This window comes from Manacus candei, unplaced genomic scaffold (assembly GCF_025592945.1).
Source record: "Manacus candei isolate 608988 ecotype Guabito, Panama unplaced genomic scaffold, ASM2559294v1 h1tg000024l, whole genome shotgun sequence".
NCBI classification, from domain to species: domain Eukaryota; kingdom Metazoa; phylum Chordata; class Aves; order Passeriformes; family Pipridae; genus Manacus; species Manacus candei.
This window is the reverse complement of record NW_026138072.1, coordinates 5,266,388-5,293,735: the sequence shown is the minus strand read 5'-3', so window position 1 is coordinate 5,293,735 and position 27,348 is coordinate 5,266,388. Positions and strand designations below refer to the sequence as shown.

Below are 27,348 nucleotides of genomic sequence, written 5' to 3'. Positions count from 1 at the left end.
TGTGTATAAATAAAGATTTATTTCTTATGGAGGCAAAAAATTGTGTGAGAACATGACAGGGCATAAATGATCCATTCCTGCAATTTTGTAATTGGTAGGGAAGTGCTGAACAACATGCAGAAATTATGTTTGTGTTCTTTGAGGAAAGGTATTAATATATCTCTTTATTGTATTACTGAGTTTTGTGCCTTTTTTTTTTCAGAGTGTATTCATAAAACTAAATATAAAATTTCCTATGACAGTTAATTTTTCTGTATTGAGAGAGAAGTTTGGATTCTGGTAATGCCAGGGAACTTGCCCCAGCTCCTCTTTCTTTTGATCAGACTGGTGTTGATAAGAGAATCCCAATAAATGTTATTGGGCATATTGCTGTGTTTTACTTCTTGTTGTTTCCTGTTACTTCTGAGTTAATTGCAAGTTCTCTGATAATTTATTTGGAAGCTAAAACTGAAAAAAAAAAAATTATGCCTACGTTGCTATGTCTTCAGGGCTGGGAAGCAGGAATTATGTGAGTAATAGAAACAGCAAGTGTTTTCTCTGTTCTAATAATATTACCCGAATTCTATTTTGAGTAAGATACCATTTCTATGGACTTATTTTTTTATTATTGTTGTTTTGTTTGTTTTTGCTGAATAGAAATAATTCAAAATTGCTGAGAATTGCTAGTATTAATTCTGATTCTCAATTGTGGATGAACTGTAGAGGGAGTACTGACCTTCTGGTTTATATTTTGTTTTCTAGCTGGTAGCTGGGAGTGTTGTGATGGCATTTGAGGAAGTGTGTCCAGATAGAATAGATCTGATTCACAAGAACTACCGAAAGCTCTGCAACTTGTTGGTTGATGTGGAAGAGTGGGGTCAAGTTGTTATAATTCACATGTTAACTCGATATGCACGTACGCAGTTCATAAGCCCATGGAAGGTAAGCTTATGACTTTTAAAAATAGTATTGTGAGCCTACATTCTGAATTATTTCCATTGTTGGATGTACTTAGTCTTTTAAGATGTGTTTCTATGGGGACTTAATACCAACCAAATATGTGAGTCAGCTCTCTAAGACTTCACTAACGCAAATCATCCACCCTTCTTCAGAGCATGAGAATTCTTCTTCCAAGCTATAACCTTTTCTGCTTTACCCATGGCACATCCCATGGGCAGCAGAGAGACTCCTTTTTCTGTGGTTCTTTGAACCACGTGGCTCTTCGCTTTTACATGAGTGAGAACAAGAAAGTTTTATCATTCTGTTCTGACACTGGGTAGAATCTACTTGCATTTTAGATATGAATACCCAGTATCACAGCATGAGAAACATCACCCTACTTGTCTAGGCTTTGCTAATGTGCTGAGGCACTGTGTGGAGACTTGAATATAAGTATTTGAAATGTGAAGTACAAAAAACATTGTATTTTCATTTTAACAATGTGAATATGAGTATACTCTTTAGCATTTATAAAAGGAGATATTCAAAATACAAATCCTGTCATTTCTTACAACTAAAAAGGGCACAGCTCAAGAAATTGATGCTATTGTTTCAATAGTGATTTAACTCTGGATAACAATTTAAATTAAAAGACAGAGTACTTCTGGAAAGAACTGTATAAAATTACTCCACAGTTCTAGTTGTTTGCGTTTATTACAGGCTTGGGGATATTACTAATGTTAAGTTTTACCATTTAATTTGAAAACCATTCATGTTTAAAGATGTACATTTCAGTGCAGATTATTGTGGTTCGTAATTAGCATATTAACAATTTTTAAAGATTTCTTTTTTCAGCATTGGAATAGGGAATGACACCAACTATCACTGAATTCATTCAAACTGTCTTTTAATACCATTTGCCTGAGAATCAAGACTGAAATACCGTGGCATTCTGTGTTAATGTATGTATAATTTGTTATGTGAAAATAATCATAAGGAGTTGTATTTGGACAAACAGTTAATTTCAGCCTGATTTAGTTTACAGTTATATTCACTTCTTAAATAAGCAGGGATTATAACAAACAACAAAAATGTTTGGAGTAGAATCATACTTCTGCACTACTAGTTAGATTCTGAAACACTCTTTTTTGTTTCTGATGAAAATGACATTGTTTATAAGAACACATTTTTCCAGAAAATTGCTTAAAGTAAGGAAAGTATTTTTAGATTATGAGAGATTTAGGTTATATGTTTTCCTAAGGTCCTTGAAGCAGAGTGTTTACTGCATGTTCCTTATTGGAAGAAGGCAACTTTCATTCTTCCCTCCGACATTTAGAAAGAATCAAAACTGTTAATCTGCTTTGCCTAAAGCTACAGTTCTGCAATTTGTTTCAGCCAGTTTTAGTCTGTGACTGGACAAAGGAAGTTTAGAAGAGGAGGATGAACTTCTGTCTTGGACTGAGAGGTTGGAGGTCTTAATGGGAATTTCCTTCTTTAAGGCTCTAATGTACTTTTTTCGCTGAAACTGGATGGATAACAGTTGTTGCTGTGGCCTGTGCTCTAGGATTGTAAAAGGTTTGTGTGACAATACTGACAGCGTCAACCTAAAATTAGTCATTAGTAGAATGGTATTAATAACACTTTGTTTCCACTTTCAAAAGCTTCGATGTAAAATTTAGTTTGTCTACCTCCTCAGGAGTTAAATTAACAGATTTTTTTGTGGTGCTAGTTGAAATGCGTGCCTTTGTCAATAGGTTCTTAAATGAACTCATCATACAACAGGCCATCTTTTGCAGTAGAAGAGATTTTTAATTTAGTTTATTTGCATCATTATGGATCAGTATTTAGGCTGTTTATATGTAAATGTATGATTTGAGGAACAATTAAGTGTTGACAAAGTAGATTGCAGTCGTATCAATTGCAGTGCATTTTCCATAGTTTTTCTAACTGACATCTTTGATGATAAATAGTGGATGCCAAGTCAAAGCCGATTATACAGTGCACTAGGAATTCATGGCGCTGTCAGGGAGAAGACCGATTGACTTTAAATTTACATATTAATGAGAAGATTTGTTAAGAGGGTGCTTGACTATAGAAAATAACAGCATATTTATAGGGCACGACACTTTATAAATAAAGCTGATACAGGAAAATGGAAATTAAACCTATCAGATTAATAAATTCGAGGCTGCTAAAATGCATATTTGCATTTTTATTCAGTAAAATTTACCTTACTTTTTGAGAAACATATGTTGCTTTTGTTCAGATTGAGCTAATTCCTAGCAAGTAATGGTGTAATGGTTTGAATTGATTTCTTTTGCATTTAGAAATCTAAGGAAAAATTTGGAATACATACCAGTTATGGAGAAAGATGTTTTTTAAGTGATATGCTTAAGGTTGTTACAAAACTTTAATCAAATTCCCCATTAACCAAGAACACTTAGTTTTATATTCCTATTTTTAGCTTCTTTGAAGGGTATAATTTTTAATTCCAGTTGTAAATGCTGTGAGAAAGAATATCCTTGGTTTATGCTATTTGTTTTAAAGTAGTTACATGTGAATACAGTTTCAGAATAACCTTTTTTTCTTTAACATGTGTTAACTGGAATGAGAGCATGGCACTCATATTGGCAATACCTGCTTGGGACTAGAACCAGCAAAAACAATTTCAAGTTTGTTGGGAAACAGCATACATGATAGCAGATAAAACTGTGATGAATTCCAGCATAAATATTTTGCCCTACTCTTGTTGCAGAAGTTGTTGGGACTGCCAAGTTGTTTGCAAACATCACCTGACCGATAACAGCTTGCAGCTTATTCTAAAATAAAGTTGTTGGTTTCAATGAATACATTGAGTTGCAGTCTAGCAGCACAGAAACTGATTTTTGGGCTGTTCAGCCATCCTTGTTTCTGCAAGATAAGGATCGCAGGAGATAGTGGCTGCTTCAGCTGTCCTGATGCGTAAATTTAACACCAAGCGCATGTCCCATCTGGGAGGGATGTCTTCTAAAAACAGCTGACTTGGTCAGAAGTGCTGACAGTCTTTGTATAGAGCGAAATGGAGCTGGGAGGTGTAGTCTTGCAAAAAAACCAGTGACTCTCAGGGCTGCTCAGCTTCATTTCGGACAATTGAACATTACATAAATAAACTCTCTTGATGTTCAGTTAAGATCGGAAAAAAATGGTGAATTCATATTGATCATGGGCTTCCGTTGTAACAAAGTTGCTGATAAGGACTTCTGAGAAGCTTACATTTTTAGGATTAATTATAGAAGTACTGCTCAATTTAAAGTGCTCAGAATTTACTAAGAATAACTGATGGCGTGGGAGGGAGGGAAGGAGGAATTCAGCCTGAAGAAAATAATCTAAAAGAATAAGGAATTTTACAAGAAAAATGTGAAGTATTTGAATGTGTATATGCCCTAAACCATGAATTGTGAAAAGGAGCCCAGCTCTCAGTGAATTACAGGAAGAAACAGATTGAAAATATTTATTTTGATTGATAGCTCTGACAAAATGTTGAGGTCCCTTCTGACTTCAGCTGTTCTGTGATCTCTTGTCTTTTGTTAAATGCTTTAAAATGTTTCCTGCTCTTGTGGTATTTTCTTAGTATCTTTTAGTGAGAAATTCTTAGTGTATTCCATAAAGGTCATGGTTATGTGTGATACAATTCAGTGTCTAATGGCTACTTAAGTCAGCTCAACAGTGTCTAATACTGCTTTAAATATTTTGTTGTTGTTGTTGTTCCCCGTGTTGGGGTGCACATTGAGTGAACTGTAATTGTGAACAATAAAGCTTCAAGCACAGCACATAGGAAATACTGTCTATCCTTAACTGTTGTAGAACTTGTTAACAGTGTAATGAGCATCCTGAATCAGTTCTTCTGGTTTACTGTGGGAGAGCTTAATAAAACTTCTAAATCCTCTGCTGAGAGGCTGAGAACAGAATGGAAAGTTGTATTCAGGGTAATAGCCTCCTATTAACTAGGTTACCCAGACAAAGTAGTAAGAATGAAACAAGCTAAAATATTTTAAAAATATTTTTTATGTATATAATTCATTTAATAATGAATCAGCCTGAATATACCTTCCCTTCTTTTGTTCTCCAACTCTCAGTAGAGGATCTAGAAGTTTTATTATACGGTCCCACAATAAGAAGATGAATATGGAGACATAGATACATATTTAAGAAACATTCAGAAAAGCATTCAATCTTTTAGGATAAAGTTAATCATGGTATGTTATGTTTTACTGACTTGACATATCATCTACAGTCCATTGTAGACCTCAGTGAAGTTTCTTTGTAGATATATCAGATGATAGTTTCACTGATTATTCTATTTTATTTTTTTCCACTGCCCTAAAAGATTGTGAGGCCAGAGAATTTTCTTTCCCAGAGATCAAAAGCACTCATCTCACCTTCAGCTTCCACTAAACTGTCCTCTTCAGACACCAGAAAACCACATACATCAGTAGATTTACTTAACCCTGATTTGGCTGATACAAACAAAAGATTAAATTTAGGAAAACTAGTTTACAGTGAACTTATGTGTTATGCTGCTTATTTCTTCCATTCTTAATGCACCTATTAGAATACTCAATCTGAATCAGGGCAGTATGGATTCAGTTACTGCTCCCTTTTTGTGAGAGTGCAGTACTCCCTGGCCAGATTCTTTTAGATATGCATGAAGTGGGGTTAATGTTTAATATCAGAAGCACTTATTTGAAGATATTTAGTGAAGCATTTGGGTCACAAAATGGACTGGCTAGCTATTTTACTGTCACAGCAGTTTTGTTTATTCCTATAGTTAATTATAGGGGTTTTTTTTCCTAATAAGGTGAGAATATCTTAACATATAGATTTATAACAAAAAATTACCTCAAGTTGGTTGTGAGAAGTTGATTACTTGAAATTCTAAGCAAAACTTTATGGTCATTGTGAATATAATCTAAGACTATTTTCATGATCACTGTATAATAGCCTCTTCTGTCACTGAAAGGGAGCATTATTGGTTTTCTGCCGTTACTCCATTTTCCCCCTCTCTTCCCTTGTGTTAGGGATAGCGTTTGTAAGGAAGTCTGGATAAAGGAATTGATCCAGCAGAAGAAAAACTGAAGAGAGTGTTGAATTTCAGGCACATTAATTTCCTCATTTGCTTTGCTTTGCTTTGTGGCTTCTAGACACTAACTGCTGCATAAGAGAAGTACAGTCTGTAGATAAAAATGCCATGTATCTTTGCAGCAAAGTATATTGCTGTGGTTTCTGTTAGTCCAATGACAGACTTGCAGTGGAATAGCAGCAGTGAGTAGAATCTGTGTAGGCAAGTTCTTTAGGACATCTGTATCTACTCAAGTTAAGGAAGCAACCCCTGGCTTTCCTGCAGATTTGACCAGCAGTTTCCATGTAGTCCATCCAGTGCTGTAGTCTTGCCTTCTTGACTCTAGATGAGGTTCTTTTTATTATTTATATATAGGATAAGAGATAGTCTAGCTATCTGTTACAAATGAGTTGTTAAAATTGTTTTTATCTCTGTCTAAATTATTGACTTACAGAGATGAAAATTAATTGGAAGGAAATGGAAATATTTTTATAGGAATCTAAATGTTAACTGTCTAACTACTAGCAATTTTTAGTTTAAATATCTGATGTTGCAGATCCCCATGAGCCACCACAGTTTCTGGCTTTAATTTTGGCCACTTGAATGCTACTTACTCATAGAAAAGTGTGTAAGCAATATGAAATGAATGCTGTGTTAGATTACTTTGAGACCTTCCTGGATGCCAAAGTATTCATGAATTCTGTTCCGGGCATCTTTCTTTAGGGTATTACTTTCTGTGTAGCAACTTGTGTGGTCTTTTCATTGTTGTACCAGGATTTTCTCTGGATATTTAGAAGAGTTGCAAAATAAGCTTCCTTAGCTCCTTTACAAAAGTAAACCTTTGTTAATTTTTCCACCATTTGAGAAAGACCTGTAGGAGGTCAGACCTCTGCTCTGAGAAAGTTTTAGACTCCTGAATCTGATCCTGTACACTTCTGTTTGTAATATGAGATAGAATTCTTGATTGGTTATGACAGATCTCTAGAGGACCACTGGGAACAGTAAATATAAAAAAATGCAAATTATTTGGGTTGGTCATTTCTTTGACAGTGTAAGCATGAATTTGTTCCAGTTCATGGTTAGAAAAGTGCCAGACAAGAAGATTGGGGTAACTTAGTCCTGAATTGTAGCAACATGTCCTTATGATAAAAGGATGATAAGAGGATAAGTATACCAGCAGTTGTTAGTGTGAAAATACCACTTGTAAGTGAATCAACAGATGTTTTAAGATGCTTTCAGCTCCTTTGTTGACTTAGGCATTAGAATGAAGTAGAAAAAAATCCTGTAAAGAAGAATTTAATGTCCATCGATGATGTTTAGATGAGCACACTGTCAGGTAAGGATAGCAAATTTCCACCTTCCAGACTGCCAATCTAAGTACAGGTACAGTTAGCGTTCTTCAAAGATTTCAGATAATTTTGTGTTTTGAAAATCTGAGTCTCCTAACTAACGTCTAGAGCTAGGACTGTAGTCCAAATATCGTTTAAATATTGGATAAACATTTTGGTAGCTGTAAACAATCCTAAAGCTACATGAAAATTAAAAAGAAATATATGAGTCTGTTTGCATATATGGGAAATGTTCTCTTTGTATTTACTTATTAAAAGCATCCATTTTTTCCCAGAGAGAAGGAAGTGATTTGCTTTAAGAAGTAAGTATACATGGTTTGTTGTAACTAGAGTGTATACTGAACACTACAAAAGCAAGAGCACTGTGAACGATTGCAGTTCTGTACAGGCTGAAGATCTGTGAGGTCCCTGTTCCTCCATACATTGTCTATAACTCCTGAGGGGTGGTGACTAATTCTAGAGCATGTAGTACCCTTCTTTTGGTTGCAGTAACTAACAATTAACTGGTTTTCTTTGTGGTTCATTTTGCAGCCCTGTGGAAGAATACTCTTGCTTGGCAGTTGGTTCATTGTGGCTTATACTGCCTCTTCAGATGTTTAAACTGATGTTAAACCTTAACTATCATAAAAAACTGAAAAGCAGCTCAAGCACTTAGCCAAACATCTGAATAAAAGTTTCAAATTCACTTTAATTTTTGGACTTGAGAGAAATAAAGTTGTGAACTTTTAGCTAGAAGCAAATGGTATATTTTTCCTTTAATTAATCCCTTCGCTTTTGTTCCTTCTGAATTTTATTTTGCAATATTTAATTTATCCCTTCCTGTTCTTCCTTGTACTTGCTTCCTCTCTTCTTATGCTCTACATGTTTTTTTCTTCTTTGATTTTCATCTGTTTGTCTTTGCACTGTCATTATCGTGCCTTTTCCACACACTACTGAAAGATTTTTTTTTTTGTGGTAAGAAAGTTATTTTATGCCTCACTTCCATTTTGAGGAGAATGAAACTGTTTCAAATAAATGAAGGTGATCCAAAATTCATAATGGATTGTTTTAATTCTAGCTGCAAGTGTCACAAGACTTTGTTACAACAGTAATTGGGCTTTTGGGGCTGCTGCGGAAAGATGTTCATTACTGCAGCACATTTAAGTCTTAGACCCTATATTTAGACACCAGTTCAAGACTTTAATTGCTGCTTCTTAGAGCAATGAGAATGAACACTTCTTCAGTTTTCACCGTAGCTTGCTGTGAAGTTACTTAGCACAGATGTTACTGTAATTGTGATATATTGGGAAAAATTTATTGTTCAGTGGACCTCAACCCCAAATTTCCACCTGTACAATCCTCGTCTCAAAGCTGTAGTATAAAACTTTTATGAATATCGGCTTTCTATAGAATGTTTTGTGTTTGTTGTTTTTGGGTTTTTGTGTTTGGTTTTTTGTGTGTTTTTGGTTTTTTTTTAGTTTTTCACTAATTGTTTTATTTCATTACCTTTTGAGTTTGTATTTAAAACCTATGTTATTGGCTACGTGAGTTTTTAAAAGCCACTCTAAGGCTGGATTGAGCAGTTTAAAGGGTATTTCATGTAATAAATGAGTTTGCATATTCCTACTGTATGGGGAAATTGTGGGGCTTTTTTTAGAATGAAATAAACATGTACATCTGCACTGGAATTGTACAGGGTATTGTATAGATGAAAATATTACTAGTAAACTACAAATGAAATTTGATTTATATTTTATATATGCTAGAAGTTAAGCTAAGAACAATGTGAGTGAAAGTACCTTAATGTTAAATTTCACCTGCCACAGTTAAATTCTCAAGCTTATGTAGGTGTCTTAGTTCCTTTGTGTAGCTTAGGTATCAAAGATTTTTAGCAATTACTGATTTGTTCTGATAGATCAAAGACAGGTCCATTTTGGTATTCTGAAACCCATCTGTGAAGTGTGTGGAAGGATTTAGGCATATTCTCACACAATATGAAAATTTCAGATCTATCTCGGATATTAATGTTTTAAGTAGAAAACTATTCTTTACATTATGTACCGTTTTCCTTCTTTAAGGATACTGTTCATGATACAGCAAATGATTACTGATCTTGGTGGGCTGAGGTGGTTTTGGTATTTGATCAGATTTGCTGACTAGTGAATAATCCCAAAACTCTTCTTACCTTCAAAACCTAGTTTATCCAAACTCTTGAGAATGGTTCTTAGAAATATTATAGAGGGCTCTGGAAGACAGCTAAAATCTTACCTACCAAATATTCTGCTGCAGGCCTTAAAAAAAAGAAGCTGTGAGTGTATTTCCTTATGAATCCAGGGAGAGAAACTGAAGTTCTATAACTTCAGTTATACCTAACCTAGGAATACAAATATTCGAATCAGTTTTTCAATACAAGATGGAGTTACGACTGGTAAAGTAGGCAAATATAATGAGGTCATGCTTCGGATGTCATTGAAGGTTTACTTGAACTCAGTCTATGGGTGTGTGAAGCTCTGTTTGGAGGTAATTGTAGCATTCACATAATGTGTGAACACTTTCCTAAATGGAAGTAACATTCTCAACTTTTATGCCATATTAGATATAACTTCAAGCAAAATCTCAGTTAAGTGTTAGCTCATTTACCTAGGGACTTTAAAAACACACTAATGGAATTTGCTATCTGTCAATTTCTTCATTTAAACTGTTAATACTTTATGATGTCCCTAAACGGTATGTCTGAAATAATGTAAGAAAGAATTAATGCATGTTCTTTCACACTAAAATACTCCTCTGCTGTGAATAAATCATAGTAGATGGGGAATGCACAGAGTCTATTTGCAATTCCTAGCCTGGAATGCTAGTGGTCTGTCTCAGTTTTTAATCACTTTATTCTCCCAGGGTTCTGAACTTTTTAGTCATTTTGCAATTTAGAAAAGCTATTAACTGCACAATTAAATCATGTGCTACTACAAACTGTTAAATGTATTTAATGCAGTTTAACTAATGACTGCCACTGTCCTGTTCTTCTCCCCTTACCACCTAGTATTTAGAAAATCCAGTAGTTCCAGTGATCCTATGACCACAAAGTGAGAGAGATAATTTTACCGATCTTAGTGAAAACAAAACATGCTTTAAAAAAAACAAACAAAGCAACAGGCTTCTGTTGGACTGAAACTGCATCTAAAGGGATTGAAATGACCAGAGAAAGGAGAGGAAGATTTTAACCTCCTCCCAGATTCCCATGCTGTCTCTCCCTTGTCAAAAAGGATCAGATTATTGGGGTTTTTTTCTGATGAAGTTGCTAATATGTACTTGTTATCATCAGTTTGAGCTCTAATTCGAAACCTGTGAAAGTAAAATATCTAGCGTTTCTTCAAGGATGTGTTAAGAAGCATCTTCCACAGTTTAGTGTGGGTACACTACAGATACTGAAGATTGGAGAGTAAGTGTGTAGGAAATTATCTGTAGAAGCCATCAGTTGTTGATTCAACAATAATAATTAAAACTGAAAGACTTTCATCTCCCAAATGTAAGAGTCTTATCTTCAGTCCTGTGCTGGCAGTAAAAATATTAGTGTTATCAGTGCTTATTTTATACCCCACTCATATGTTATCCATTATACCCCAAACATACTTTTTTTTCCTGATTGAAGTTCAAGATAAAGGGCATACTGTTCTGGTTGCTGTTCTCCTGAATAACCCTAGCACAACTGCTGAGCATGCAGGTCCTTTCTTTGATCTCTGCACGAGGCTTTCTCCCTTTGTTAGAATACCAGGAGGTTTGGATTGGGCCCAGAGAGTGGTAGTGAGTGGAGTTACATCCTGTTGTTGTCTGGTCACCAGTGATGTTTCTCAGGGCTCAGGACTGGGGCCAGTCCTGTTTAGTATCTTCGTTGATGATCTAGATGAGGGAATCAAGTGCACTCAGTCAGTTTGCAGGTGACACCAAGTTGGGTTGGAAGTATTGGTCTGCTGAAGGGTAGGAAGGTTCTGCAGAGGCATCTGAACAGGTTGGAATGGTCTGAGGCCAATGATATGAAGTTCAACAAGGCCAAGTGCTGGGTCACAGCAACCCCAGGCAGTGCTACAGGCTTGAGGAGTGGCTGGCAAACTGCCTAGAGGAAAATGACCCGGAGGTGCTGTTTGACAGTGGCTAAACAAGAGCCAGCAGTGTGCCCAGGTGGCCAAGAAGGCCAAGGGCATCATGGCCTGTACCAGAAATAGTGTGACCAGCAGGACCAGGGAAGTGATTGTCCCTCTGTGCTCAGCACTGGTGAGGCCACAGCTCAAATCCTGCTCTGAGCCTCTTAAGTCAAGAAGGACACTGATGTGCTGGTGTGTGTCCAGAGAAGGGCAACAGAGCTGGTAAAAGGTCTAGAGAGTAAATCCTGTGAGGAGTGGCTGAGGGAACTGGGATTGTTTAAGCCTGGAGAAAAAGAGGCTTGAGGGACACCTTATTGCTCTCTACAATTACCTGAAAGGAGGATGTATCCAGGTGTGGATTGAGTGATGTGACAAGAGGAAATGGCCTCAAGTTGCACCAAGGGAGGTTTAGATTGGATGTTGGGAAAAATTTCTTCACTGAGGGTTGTCAAGCACTGGAATAGGCCGCCCAAGGAAGTGGTAGAGTCAGAGTCCCTGGAGGTGTTTAAAGGACTTGTAGACTGGGCACTTAAAGACATGGTGTAGTGCTGGACTTGGCAGTGCTGGGTTAATGGTTGGACTCAATGATCTGAAGGGTCTATGCTTCTAAATGTACAGTTGTCTCATTTTGACATTGAATATAGCCTGTAGTTCAGCTTGAGGCTTTAGGGTTGTGAGTGTTGTGAGTTGTGTTTCACATTGCCTGGTAACTGCTTTCCATGTGTGGGATGATTAATAGAATTTGAAACAACAATTCTTGTGTACCAAGAAGCCCGCACGTTTTTGTTTTGCAGTCTCCTGGCTCATACATAATACTTTGCTTTCCTTTCTGTGGTAATGTGGCAATCTTGCAATATTACATGTTCTTGTTGTCTTAGTAGGCCCCTGTGACTACAAATTCTGACAAAATAGACTTCATCAACTTAATTTTGATGAATTTCAGTTCATTAAACTTATTTCCTTGTGTATCATCATCATCCTTTTTCTGGAACAATTATTTCCTACCAGATATTAACAGATTAAAGAGGAATATTATGAATTTGCAATAAAATATATGACTACAAGACAAGACCACATTAATACTTCTGCTGCAGGGTTATGAAGCAGGTGATTCAATATAAAGACTTTAATCAGATTTAAATTAAAAGTGGTTATATAAGAGTCATATGTTGTGTTATAATTAGTTGGAACTGGGCTCCAAGTATGTTTCTAAGAAGTCTTAAAAAAAACCATTAGAAATGTGAATTTTCAGGCTGTTTCTGTGCAACAGTCATTAATGAGTTAAATATAGTTTCAAACTCTGTATTCCTGTTGCGTTTCTGCAGTTGCGTTCATGACGTGCATGTCTGTTAGCAGTCAAGGCAGGGATGCTGAAGTCTGAATCAATGAGGATTGAATTATCCTCCCTGTGTTAGAGGAAGCTTCTTCAGTGCAGGGTTGTGACTCACCATGATTTAAGAATTTTGCTTTCAAGTTACCTATCCTGTAGGCAAGAGAGGAATTCGTTTACCACTAGTCTCGATTTAGCATCCTGAATTTTTAGTTTAAATACGTGACTGCCACAAAGGTTTGTGGAAAGAGAAGTAAGGAAATGAAAGTTCTTCACTTGCTGCTGCAGAAGAAATCCAAGAGTTTGCTATGGATTCTGTAAAACACTGAGAGGACTGTCATCAAGTACTAAAACTTCTCTTCACATATCTTCTCATTTTTTTATTTTCAGTATCTTTTGAAATTGTAATAAAAACCACTACAAAATTACCACCTTGATTCATTGTTACTTCTTCCCTCCCTCCCCCCGGCCTCCTACCTCTATTGAAGACACTTTTATGGATTCTTTTACTACAACTGAGTTTTGACCAAGGCATGCAGCAAAGGGTTGAAGTTACCCTTGCGTGGTTTTCTGAAGACCTGTGTCTTATTTTAATCTCTAGCTATTTTTCCATTCACTTTTGATCACTTTGCTACTACCATCTATAATTAAAAAATACGTTTGTCTGTAAAGTAATTATGTCTTTTAAAAAAACAGCATTTGGGTATATGGATTAAGTAATTCACTTTAAACTGTTGTGTAGGGTTAGATATTCTTTAGATGTTGACAGAGGTTTCAAAGGCAGGCAAGCAGACCTATGTGTAGAGTTGATATCTGGTACCAACAAGCCCATTGTATCGCGAATTGTCCAGCTACCCAGTTATGTTCTTTGTTGCAATGAGATACTTTGGTGACAAATTGAGATGGAAGAATTTAGGAGTGCAGACATACAAGTTGGGGAAGTCAGTAGCTTATTTCTTAAGAAAAGTTTTTTAACATTGAGTACTCTCAATACTGGTAATCCAGACCACAGCTTCTGAGATCTGACACTCTGTTTTATTCTAATCTTGATGGTTTCCATCTTAGTTTTGTTTAAGTTTATGAACTTTAAATGCAAATTAAATTTAAGTATAATGAAACACTTTAACTGTATTCTTTATCCATTTTTGTATCAACATCAGAAATCTTAAGATTTGTTGTAATTCATCATGTTTGCATAAGATGTGTTCCTTTATATTCTTTTATTTAGTTCTGTGGAGTAAATGAAAGGGCCAATTTACTAATATCTCAAATTTAATGAATTCTTTCAAGGTGGTGTATTTTTTTTTTAAGTGATGTTATGCGCATAATTCATAATTTTATTTAAACAGCTCAAGGATTTGTACTTCATCAGAGAAGACCAGGCTCAAAATACCTTTTACCCACCTAATTGTTTAAAATAAACAAACTCTGTCCCTTTTTTTCAGATTTGCTATTTTCACAAATAGTTTATATATTACTAGAAAGGGAAGAATGCACATATTTACATTGTTTTCAAAAAAAGAGGGAATTGTAAGCAACAGACTGTTTTCAGAAGTGTCACTTTCAGCTCATAGGCTTTAAGTCCAAAAAATACCAATATACATACCTTAAATAGTTTATAGAATAATAATAAAAATATTTCATTTGGTAGTTCATCTTATTTCTAAGGAAATTTTGTATATGTCATTAATCTGTTTTCATGTCACTACATCTACTGCTTTGAAAAATGGGTAGAAAAGGCTATAGCTAATTTCAAAAAAACTATATAAATCTTGCATGCAGTTGTGATGTTGTATGTTACCTCCTTAGTGAATAAAACAAGTTGATTCAAAGATTCTCTGTATGTTTGTCATTTTGTCTTTTGGTAGGCTGATGAGGTGGTGGATGAATATAATGAAAATAATTTTTATGAATCTGATGAAGAACAGAAGGAGAAGGATCAGAAATTGAAAAGCACCTATACCATGGACCCAGATCACAGGCTGCTGTTAAGAAATACAAAGCCCTTGCTTCAAAGCCGAAATGCTGCTGTATGACAAATTGCTTTTTCATTAAAATGTTAAACTACTAAGTATCTATGTTTTTAGAAAATTTAGGAAATTGAAAAGAAGTAAAATCTACATCTCTTTACAAATGTGATAATACTCTTTAGTAACTTTAGGAGAAGCTATTTCAAATTTAACTTAGCTTGTAAGCAAACGTGTGCACTGATTGTGGTACGTGCTCCAAATAATGTGGATAAACAAAGTATTAGCAAAGTATTAGCAAAAAATTCAAATCCAACTTAAATAGCATGTGATGACTATACCATAGCTAGCTTTTAATGCTAAAACCTTCAGCAACTAGGATGGCACAAACTGTTTTAGTGGTACAGACCTACCAAGAAAATCATACTTATTATTTGTTCTTTCTTTTGAGTCTCACATTTTAAAAGTGAGACAATATACACCTTGAATTATTTTGTCAGTCCAAGCCAGATTCATAGTGGTGTTACCTTGGTAGGGTTGCAGGATAGATACAACGTCATGACTGCTGTATGATCTGCATTATTTCCATGAAATTTTAAAATATGAGTAAATTTTTAGAAAGAGAAAAAGCTATGCTGATGGTGAATCATTGTGATGTTAATCAGATCACAGAACGTTGTTTCTAACCTCAGCTTGTCCTGTCTTGAGGGAAAAGTCTTCCAGTGATAGTGAGTATTCATATCACTGCAAAAACAGTTACTGCACCATGATTAAGTCACCTTGCAATTATTCCTGATAAGCTAAGCAGATCAGGTTTTAGTTCTCCGTTGGAAAATACTTCTAGATTCCTAATGTCTGACTCCTCAAAATCACTTATAATCTGTGAGCAGACTTTGGTAACAAATTGATTAAGTTTTTAGAACTTTTTGCTAGAAATCACTGTTTGATGGCTATGATATTTCCTAATTTCGCATAAAGAACGGGTGCATTTGATATGTTTGCCATCATACTTCGCTGAGAACAGGTTCAGTTACTTTTTGCTCACATTCCATAATTTTCTTATCACTGTTAAATATGGTCTTGGTTCTCATATTTATGATCTTTAACTTCCGATATAGCAGTTAGATATTTAAGTGCACTTTGACAAGTGAAATCATGCTTCTTTCAGTTGCTTTGAATTGTTACACGGATATTCATACCTGTGTAACAATTCATACTATTCAAATACAGAATTTACTTGCAATTAAATTAATTGCTTTCTTTGTGACCTTACATTTTTCTTTGTAATAGAAGATACCTGTATTATATTGCTAAAAATATTTTGGTTATTTCCTGTTTTCAGATTTTTTAATCACTTTTTATTGCTTAATAGTAATTTCTGTTTCATTAATACTAAGATTTAAGATACCGGGGGAAGTGTCATCATGATGGCTTTGGAGTCTCCTTTCTATGATTTGTTTGAAACAGAGAGTTATTGTGACATTATTGTAGGAAAGGTTGTGACATGCCATATTCATTAGCATAAAGGTCATATTTTGTCTTTTACTTATGAGAAAACTTAAAAAGAAAAAATAGTATGAAAAATAAAAAATAAAAGTGCATTTCACAGCAATTTCCAGTCTTGGCTCATAGGCAACATAAGCTGCTTATATATCTGTCTTTTGCTTTTTGCTAACCAGGATATTAGTATACAACCCTGTAGTGTTTACTTTTTTTGGATTTGATACTTTAAAAGTTGCCAGTAAAGGCAGCTGCTGTTTTATAAATTACATAATAGAATAATGGAGTGAAATATTTTAAGTGGAATGTAGATAATAGATAATGAGGGATTTTGAACTTGTATTAATAAAGTCAAAGCACAACATTAGCAGAATTTTTAAAGAATATTTCTTCATTAATTTGTACAGCTGATGTTAGCAATACTGTCTTGTTAGGGATGATATTGGTATCTTTACAATTTGAATTATGTACTTTTTTCCCTCTCATTGTGCCTCTTCCTATGACCTTCTATTTATTATGGCATACAATAAATACTGGGAGGAAGTGAAGGTACTTAATTAGTAAAAATATATTAATTCCGGTGTTCTTCCTCAGTCTGCTTTGTTGATCTCAAAGACTGCAGGTAGGCACTTTGCTTTCTGAAAAAGAGTGAGTTGGTAGTTCTGCAGGTCTGTAGCAAATGTGATAGATATGTATGAACGACTTGAAGTTAACATGTTGTTTTGAATGTTCTTCTTTTAGGTGGTAATGGCAGTTGCACAACTTTACTGGCATTTGGCACCAAAATCAGAAGCTGGTATTGTATCTAAGTCATTGGTGCGTTTACTCCGTAGTAACAGGTAGGTCAAGTCCGTACTTAACGTTACTAATTTTTTGCGAGAGCTTTTGTGCATACTTATTTAGCCGTAATTGTAAGAATGCAACTGTTTCATTATTGGTTTCATTTTAAAATTGTCCTGTAATACTCATTTTTACTCAGAAAATTAGGATCATTGAAAGTAATTCCATCATTTTCGTTACCACATCCGGGATCCTTCAATATTGTATTTCATTCTGTGACTTTCATTCTAACAAGAATCATGGCTACCTTGTTAGTATTGAAATAGAGGTAGTACCAATTGATTTGCTTAGGGTCTTGTTTTTTTTTAATTCTTGGAATTTATTAGAAATTTACTTCCACCCATTTGCTGCATAGAAGTGGATTTTCCCTGCTCAGTTTTTGGATTTTGAACTTCCATGTATATATGAGACACTATTAAGATGTTTTCAGAATAACTTTCTAACTATACCTGGTATTTTTGTTTAGAACTTCACTATGAGAATAATTTACATTTTAAATTCATTGTTTGTGTCAAACATACACCAAGATTTTTTTTAAAAGTCACTTTTGTTATGCCTGGTAAGATTACTCAGAGGTACTTTAAATTTTGTAAGCTCTGTCATCATAGAGCTCTTTCTCTGTAAACTTCTGCAGCTTACTCATGGCTAATATCTTTGTCGTTTAAAAATTGGTAAATAAGTAAAATGGGGTTACGTTTTCATGCTTTTATTTCAGGTAAGAATGAATCACTGTTATTTTAGTGGTTTTTTTTATAGATCTCTATGCTTCCCATTCTCTGTACAAAGATAAGTAAAATGGCTAAAGCAATTTGGTATATGCACAGATAGAATTAAACTCATACTCACAAGTAATATACTCATTTATACTCAAATGCCATTAAAAGAGAAGTCACTTCTCTCTTCTACCTCAACTAGTGCCTAAAATGTCACTAGTCTTCTGATTTTCCTATGTTGAATGGCTTGTCTGTTCTCTGTTACCATTCTGGGTGAAACACTTCTGCTATTAGAGCCACTTTGAAATAGCTTTTGCTGTTTGCCCTTGAAGTTATGTGCCTATGGCCTTTAAATTAATGTCAACTAAACTATAATCTAGTTAGGGTGAGAGTACCTGAAAGAGCATTTCATAGCAATTTCCAATCTTGGTTCATCATGTGCAGCTGATTATTTCCATGTACCTATGTAAGAATTACACAAAATAGGTTTAAAAGATATTAAGTACATCTCTATTATTACTTTTCTTTGTAAGCAACAGTTGTAATTACCTTAGAGCTATTGAGTAAGAGGAGATAATGGGCATGATGATTTCTCTATTAGGATGTATTTGCAGCATGCAAGGTTTGAGCACTCATGGTTCAGAAAAATTGTGTGTAAATCATTGTTTAGTTTTTAAGCAATTGGTGGCACAAATTCTGCAGTTTAAAAGCTTTAGAGTGGTACTCAGATTTCTTTTTTCTCACTCCTGCTGAGGTTTTGAACTAATACACGAATTATGAGAATGCCCTCCAATCATGTTTAAAGTTTTTGTGTTAAGAATATTACATAAATCTGTTGTCTGTATCTTAGGAAGACTATTGTGTAAAAGTGCTGCTTTTTGATAGATGTGTATGCCTGCCAGTGTAAACCCTTAAGTCACAGGAGACCCTAGCCCTTTTTGAGAATTTTTAGAAAAATTATTTAAGACCAGAAAAGTCATAGCAGTTCTTGCTAATTGTGCAAGGATTAACTGTTCTTGTAATTAATGCAGTCATTTCAACACTGCGGATAAAGGCAGTATGTTTTTGTTCTCCAACTGAAATATCCTGAAATATTTGTTCCAAGAAGGTGGTTGAAATATAAGGTTTTTGTAAGTGATTTTCATGATATTAAAATGATCAATGGATTTCTGGTTTAAATAAATACCCAAGGTCCACAAGAAGCACCATTATGCTGATGTGAGTGAATATTTTTGCATATTGGCATTTTAAAAAATAAAAACCTAGTTTCATGTGTCTTCTCGTGAAGCAGATGATGAACTTGTTGTAGTTGTCTTCAATGTTTGTGCCAAAACAAATGTATAACTCACTTGGCATTCAAATAAAATTGGACTTTCTTTACCATGTTTCATTTTTCTATACATCTTTAATTTTGTGGAATGACTCTTATTTTTTTTTTCACATTCTAGGGAGGTGCAGTATATTGTTCTGCAAAATATTGCCACTATGTCAATTCAGAGAAAGGTATGCCCTATTTAGAATTTTCTAAATCATATTTTATTTGAAACACAGGAGAGCTACATAAATATGTTCTGATTTTCAGGGTATGTTTGAACCTTTTCTGAAGAGTTTCTATGTTAGATCAACTGATCCAACTATGATCAAAATACTGAAGGTGAGTTTAAAAACAAATTCATCTGTATATCGCTGGACTAATCAGTTTTCAACAGGAACGTAAAATCCTTTTCACTGATATGACACAACTCATTCTGTTTGGTTTCTTTTCTTTGCTAAGAAATACAGAGTTGTGGCGCTTAGTTTAAGTCCACCAATGTCCTTTGGGCTTGTCAGGCTGCCTGGAAGTTCTCGTTACCATGTTGCAGGTGGCAGATGGGCTGTGTTCTCCACTACAGTGCTTAAGACTTTTCAGTGATAGAGAGCACTACAGTTTTTATCCCACCATCCATTCTAACATTGTAGAGTTTGACTGTTTTCATGCGAGGAAGAGAGTCTTTAAAACTGTTAGCTTAAATGGAGTTTAAGTCTTTCCCCTGCACAAAATGGGGCAGTGTTAGAGTCCCAAATTCCCTTTGAAGTCAGCATTCCACATGAGAAGTACTTTAGGCTTTCCTCAAGGTCACATCTCAGTGCATGTTTTTTGACTGTTGTCTTGTTTTCTCTGTTCTTATTCTTTAACAAATGTGAAATCCTTGACAAAACAATAGCTAAAAAATTCTCTACTATTATGTGCCTTTTCTCTTGTTTTCCTTTAGGTTGTCTTAGGCACTTGTGTTTAGGAGTGGAAGGTACAGTTTTCTGAAAGAAACGTTATTTTTTTCTTATCTTCATTTTACATGCATGTTGCACCCTCATTATATGTTCAAGAGGGGTACAGTCCAAGATGGCTATGCCAACCCCCTCGTGTTTTTATATGTACAATATTAAGTCTAAGTAAATTTGAGGCAAAAAGATATTCTTCACATTTAATGATTATGATAAGTGTCAGGAATGCTGTCAGGAATGCCTGCCTTACTGTTATCCAAGAAAAGTCAGTCCCAAAATAATTGAAGTTGATCCATTTAAATTTCCATATTAATTGATAATACAGCGTGGAAGGCGTGGAGAAGTAGAAATTGGCATTTTTCCTTTCGTTGTCTCATTTGTTTCTTGATGGCTGAAAAATTTAGGACAACCTGAACTGTTATGCGCGTAAGAAAATCTTGTGAATTCTCCATCTCCTACCTTTGTAGTTCCAGCATATCAGCTGTAAGACGGAATGATGAGACCCATGGCAGTATTTAAGATGTAGGGGCACCCTGGAGTTCATCTGCTGTGCTGTTTAGATTTCTGTTTTGTTCCTTTTTTCTTCCCCAACATCAAGTTTGCCTTTTTGATCACTGGTTAGCATTGAGCTTATATCTTCGCAGATATTTTAATCTCAATTTCTCAGTTATATTTAGTTGTAATCATCTCAGAGCCTGTCATTTTCTTTACAGGTCAGGTTTGTACACAATTGTGAACATTACTTTGCAGATACATGTGCTGAAATTTCTTTTGCCATTTTATTAACCACTCCCCTACTACTTGGACCTTTTATGCAGCTTTTCTTAGTCAACCTTTGTCTTCATTTCATGGAAAACTATTGCCTCAGTTAAAACTTTGTCACCTATCTTCTCATTACTTTCATAATTCATGTATGAAAAAGGCTAGCAGAGATATTTGTGATATTCCATTGATAGCCATCGTGTACTATAAAATAGTCTCCTTTTTTTCCTGCCTGTTCATCTTTTTCATTTATCCTCTTGCTTTCTATGCTATACTAGTTATCTTTAATAACCTTTGGTTATAGATCTCACCAAACTGTTTTTGAAGTTCTAGTGGACTGTATCAATTAAGTATCCTTTTCTGGGTGCCTCCAACTCAAAAAATACCACCAGATTGCTGAGTATGACTTCTCTTTAGAGAGACGGGGTTGTCTTTTCAGTTTACTTTATTCAAAGGTAAAAGAGTCTGGAAGTATAGCATCTTAACAATATATGCCAAGTGTTGTATATCATCCTTTTGTTCATCAGGAATAAAGAAGAGAGTTTTCACGGTCTGATGTTGTTGATGTTGATTAAGATCTGAGGAATCTCATAGAAGCAAGTGTTTCTTTACTGAGTTTAAGGGTCTTTTTTTACAGTTCATCTGAATATAAGAGACAATTTATCTCTCCCCATCTGCAGTTGTGACTTCCATTATGTCTTCTTACACTTGCTAGTTGTCACGTGCTAAGGCCTGTTGTGTAACATTGGAAAGCATGCTGACAGAAGTATTTCATTTGATACACAGTGCAACACTAAAGCTAGAGCTTATAGAAAATGCATGACTGAACCCTACCATCCTGCTTTGAAAACTTTGTGAATACTAGCAAGGAAAATACTCCTCTTGAGTGCAATGCTGGTGCCAATTTATACTGACAGTGGTATACTCTGTTGAATTTGGAATGGTATTTTTAATAGTAGTATCTTTTACTTACATACAATAAAAGTATAGTGTGCATGTGGTACTGTTTATAATATTTTAGCTCTTGATAAAATATCTAGTTTTTTTTTTCTTGTAGCTTGAAATCTTGACAAATTTAGCAAATGAAGCCAACATATCAACTCTGCTTCGAGAATTTCAGGTTTGTAGAGAAGTATACTCTTTTAATGTGAAATGCTCTCTTTTGCCATTATTGAATGTTTCTTTTAGATTCTTAGGCTTATATTTTTCAAGTTAAAGTCTTTTCCAGGATAAAATGTTCTCAAAATGGAAATATCGTGATGGATAATGGAGCTTTTTGTATATGGAGAGGAGTTCCAACGTTTTGTTTCTCACTCTCCTTCCAGCTACCAAAAAAAAATTGGGTGGTGGCAAAAACTCAAGCATTCTATATTCTTCAAAACAAATTCTACCAACTTGACTGACACTGTACATCACTATATGATAGGATCTTAATTTTAGCAGTATTTGGCCATCAGCATTTATGGCTGAACCTCACTTCCATAAGTCATTTGATGAAATAGTATTGTCTCCATTATCTTTGTGTATCAGCAAGATTCTGCCTATACTGTGAAACGGTGTCTGTCCTTCTTTCTTTCCTCTTTGCTTATGACATCTGTTTTCATTGCTTCAGTTCTCTGGCTGGATTTCTCTGAAAGATACTGGTTCTCAGGCAGGTAGGTTATTCATAGTTTCACAGATGCCCCTAGTTAAATGAACTGAAACCTCTCTGAAGAGAGAGCTCACCGACTCCGCCAACCTTGCACACAAACTAATTGCTGGTCTTGGAGGTTTGCATGGCCATGAGCAACCAAAGCTGGCAAGGAAATACTTTCTAAAAGTGACAATAAGGTGAAAAAAGTATGACTGTTAATGTGCAATGTAGCTTTCTAGGTTGAATTTATTGTACAATGTCTGTCCTATGACAATAGTATGGTAAGTCTTTGTTTGACAAGAGTTATGCATTGACTAATGAAAATCCTTTTTCCTTAGACTTATGTGAAAAGCCAAGATAAACAGTTTGCTGCAGCTACAATTCAGGCTATAGGCAGATGCGCAACTAACATCACTGAAGTGACTGACACATGCCTCAATGGCCTTGTATGTTTGCTGTCCAACAGGGATGGTAAGCTAAATGTTCTGTTTATTTCTCAGTAGCTGATGGCATGAAACCTTTTCTTAATGAGAACCACACAGAGCAGAACATGTTAAAAACCATGTTAGGGTTGTTTTGTAAGAATTTAGGTGACAAGACTGGATAAAAATAGTGATTCTGGACTTCCAAACGGTCTCATATTCACTGGGTACATATTTTCTCTTTTGTTAGTGAAACTAATTCCTTGTGGCCTGCAACTACATGTTTACCTATTTTTTTTTTAAATGCTGTACTTATTAAAGTGTGCTGTTTTGATTATCATTGATGGCAGTAGTTTTACTGTTATATGTTTAGTTGCATCAAAGCAGTTAGCCTGTAGAGGGTGCTGAAAGCTTGGAATTTTTTTTTTTATTGCATCAATGCCTAACTTAAAAAAACCTGTATTAAATACTTTTAGAATAAATAGCCCCAAATTTGGCTTGCTTTTGTAACGTAACTTTCTGTTATTTTTATATAGTGAAACAGAGTTGCAAATCACTAAGGAATACAAGAAGGAGCAGATAAAGTCATAGGATACAGCACCACTATAAATCAAAACCTGATAATACTATATAATCTTGCTAGTTGCCAATGAATATTGAAGATGATAAGTCAAGTAGAGAACTCGAAGATGATTATATAATGTACAGTTTATGTGAATGTAGTTAAATATTGTAAATAGAGTTAGGAAATATATGGTTTAAAAATAATATCAGGAAGGAGGAAAAGCATGTGCTTTTTTGGGGTGCCCTGGAGTAACTAGAATTGTTCAGAGAACGTAGGTGAGATCTTCTCTAAGCTTTGAAAAGCAGCATTAGTGCCTCTCCATATCTACTGGATATAGTTTCATGGTAATCATAAGAAAGCCTTTATTGGAGACATCACCTTGGCAGCACGTAGTCATCCTGTGGCCCACTAATACACTCAGAGCTTTCTCTTACTTGGTTTACGACCTGTGAGTCCTCATTCTCAACCCCCTCACCTTGTATCAGAAATTCCTGAGAGGCCTCAGTGCTTTGTAGTTTTAATATATGTAATTTTAATTTCCTAGTGCTCTAGACCTTGTTTACATTTAAGCTTTTCTGATTATCAGCCGTGTTTAAAATATCTTCCCGTATTGTGCTACAAGGCGTGTCTGCACAGCACATCTTTTTGTATTACATTCAGCAATTACCATAGTAAAAATACAAGCTTTAAAGCTTGTTCTTGATTTGCTTAATTCTACTAGCAATCTTCCTCTAAGTGAGAAGGCTCCTTTCAGCATATACAAATCCCCATTTTACGTCTGCTTTAAATTAAATAATAAAACTATCACTTCAGAATACCAAGTTTGTTACATAATAATCCTTTTTTCTGTTTTCTTGCTTTGTTTTGCTTTTTACTAAGAAGAAACAAAGATAAGAGGAAAAGGGTTTGTTTTCTTTTATCATAGATTGTCAATTTAATATTTTCTTCAAAGTAATTCTATGTATATACACACACACACATGCACGTCCATGTATACAAAGCTCTGTCTCAACAAGATTAGTTTTCTAGTCTGTTTCTAAGTAGTTGTCTAGCAAATAAAATTATCTTCTTGTGCTTACTGTTCTGAAAGACTGCAAAGGATATATTTAGGATCTTTTAAACCTGGCAGCTGGCAAATTGCTTTACCATAGTTGCAGTGTCTTTATTCCTTCTTTCAAGGAATGAATAGAATGGCATAATTTATGTGGTACCTTTCCCCAGGTGACAGGAAATTACCAATAGTTTCGGCTTACTGAATATACGAGTTTTGGCATGGTAAGGGAACAAAAAGAGATTTAGCCTGTGTAGCAGTCTTGGTTAATCTTGCTTTCCCCGAACTTTCAACCTTGAAGTATACAGGCAATCTGTTTGCTGTGCGACTTCTTTCATGGTCATTCGAAGCCTGGAATTAATTCTGCTGCTTTGCATAGCATGAAGCACAAGCTAGTAGATCCAGCAGGTTCTGAGGTCCATGAAAGCAGAGTCAGAGAGGTGACCAGACTAATTCTACCAAACCAAAATAGAATGCCAAAGAACAGGCTTTTGGCTAAACTACCTTCTAATTCTATGCTCTTGTTCTGGAATGGCCTTAACTGTAGATATAACCCAACACCTGAGATATCTTGGCTATAACTGACACGGGAGCTGTACAATTCATCATTCTGGAACTTGTGTGCTTAGAGTCAGAGTGTTGTTCCAGAAACGAGGCTCTGGTGAAGGCAAGAGCTGCTCTTGAAATTTTCTTTGCATATTTATGAGTGCTTATTTGAAGTCAGATTTCCCCTACTCAGGAAAGCTGTGAGCTATGGGAAAAAAAGAAACAACAACATTTGAACTACAGAAGCACAACAGAAACTAGAAAGTTCAATGATGAGACACTCAAAAAGCTTTGTGAAGAGCTATCCCACCTGGACCTGACTGACTCCTGAAGACACCGTTCTGTGTGAAGCTATGTTGAGGACTGAGAGTTATTTTTCTTCCTCATCTGCTGGAGGAAGTACAAAAAGAAAAGTTGTTTTGGTTCCTCGATGTGACATTTGGCATTTGACTATTGCATTTTCCTTAAGCCATTGCATTGATAATTTTGACTGACCGCTAGCCGCACTGTGGCATAAAAGTCATTTTAGATGTAAGAGCCAGATGGGATTATTGGAAGTCTCTTTTTTCTGTCTGTATATACTATATATAACTATATTCTGCATATAATAGAAATTCTGCAGATTTTTCTTAAATGAGTGACTTTGATTTTCTGTTGAAAGTTGCAGGTTGAATGTAAACACAATTGTAGGATGTATAGCTAAAACTTTATTTTCCCCTATGAATCTATAGAAACCCAGGAAAGTTATAAAATCACTGGAACTGTTAATGCATCAGGTAACTACTACATATCTAATGTAATTACTGCTAGAATGACATAAAAGAAAAGCAACTCCTTATAGCATTCAGTTTATATATATTAATGAGTTTTGTTATTTATAAGGATGGAAAAGTTAACCAGATTAAACTTTGTGTCCTTCTGAAAAGCAAAAACTTCAGGTTTGCCTGGATACTTAGTAATTGCCTTTTAACATTGTTTTTAACCATTTGCATAACCTTCTAATAACCCAAAGAATTAGAGAATTGTTTGGGTATAGAGAGGATCTTTAAAGATCAGCTAGTCCGACTCCCCTGCCATGGGCAGGGATACCTTCCATTAGACCTGGTGGCTCAGAGCTCTGTCTAATCTAACCTTGAATGTTTCCAGGGATTGGGCATCACCACCAGTCTGGGTAACCTGTTCCTGGACTGATACTGATGTGACCCTGTAGATATAATTTACACTGTTTTGAAATTCTTGTGTTTATTTATTGTTGTCTTCTACGCACTTTTTCTTTGATAGTTCTGGTAAAGTTACATTTTAAAATTTTCTTGCTGCTCATTCAGGATGCCTTTTAGTGTTTTGTTAGAGTTTGTTTTGCTTTTGAACCTGTATGCCTGTCTTTTATTTCATGCTCGTTTTGGGGATTCTTCGTGTGTGCAAAGCAAGCCTCCAAGATCCTCTCTGTTTTTTCTGGACTGTGCAAGCCCTTATTCTATAACAAGCTCATTTTGATTTTGTTGGTACCTTCTTTCCTGGTATTTAGACTTGTGTAAAAGAACCATACTGGTTTATTTGTTCACAGTTCTGGTTTATTTTCTTTAAATTTGCTCCCACAGATTGCATTAAAGTAGTTCCTATTGTGACATTTCATTTAGTGCAGTTCATTTTATCATAATCAGTTCTACATTGTTAACAAGTGTTTTAATAATGACTTCAAATCCACTTAGGTTTTTGGGTTCAGTTTTATTTTTCTGAACTGTTCAGTGTATCACAAAATACTTAATGATAAATGTTGTTGTTACAGTGTTCCCCACTATATATATTCCAGATCGTAATTTTCAAGAATTGTCTTCTTATTTTAGTATCTGGCAAAACACAGTTTAAATTAAATTCATCTGTAGGATTACACAAGACCTTGAGATATATGAAGCAGACATGTTAACCTTGCTTCAAGGAATTAGTTTAGAAAATGAAAGATGTCATGTCAAATAAAGGATGACACAAAAAGCTGCAAGCTGAAATTCAAGCATTTCATAGGCTTATGGCGTAATGATGCATACTCAGAGCTTTTGAAAGGCCTGTCTCCATAAAGAAGTTCACTTTCTCAAAAAAACAAACAAACAAACAAATGCCAAAATTTAGGCATTTCTTCCTTATGCTGTTCTATTGAAACTTGACCATCCTTGATTTCTGAATGAATGGTCCATGTGTCAGGTTAACTCTTGAAATGTAGGAATATCTCTGTTTAACAAATGGTCGTTGGACTTCTTCATCTTTCCTTACAGCAGGAGT

The 27,348-nt window shown here is 35.2% G+C and overlaps 1 protein-coding gene across 3 annotated transcripts in view; it reads left to right on the top strand.

The window, feature by feature from the left end:
- The window catches only part of AP3B1 (adaptor related protein complex 3 subunit beta 1), a 148,811-nt gene that overhangs the window by 36,781 nt on the left and 84,682 nt on the right, over nucleotides 1–27,348 (top strand). For all 3 annotated transcript variants that reach the window (XM_051788095.1, XM_051788094.1, XM_051788096.1), the window contains exons 7-13: nucleotides 742–921; nucleotides 14,682–14,843; nucleotides 17,022–17,119; nucleotides 19,282–19,336; nucleotides 19,416–19,487; nucleotides 21,915–21,977; nucleotides 22,829–22,961. In XM_051788095.1, the coding sequence (XP_051644055.1) occupies nucleotides 742–921; nucleotides 14,682–14,843; nucleotides 17,022–17,119; nucleotides 19,282–19,336; nucleotides 19,416–19,487; nucleotides 21,915–21,977; nucleotides 22,829–22,961 (763 nt within the window). The remainder of the gene's footprint in view (nucleotides 1–741; nucleotides 922–14,681; nucleotides 14,844–17,021; nucleotides 17,120–19,281; nucleotides 19,337–19,415; nucleotides 19,488–21,914; nucleotides 21,978–22,828; nucleotides 22,962–27,348) is intronic.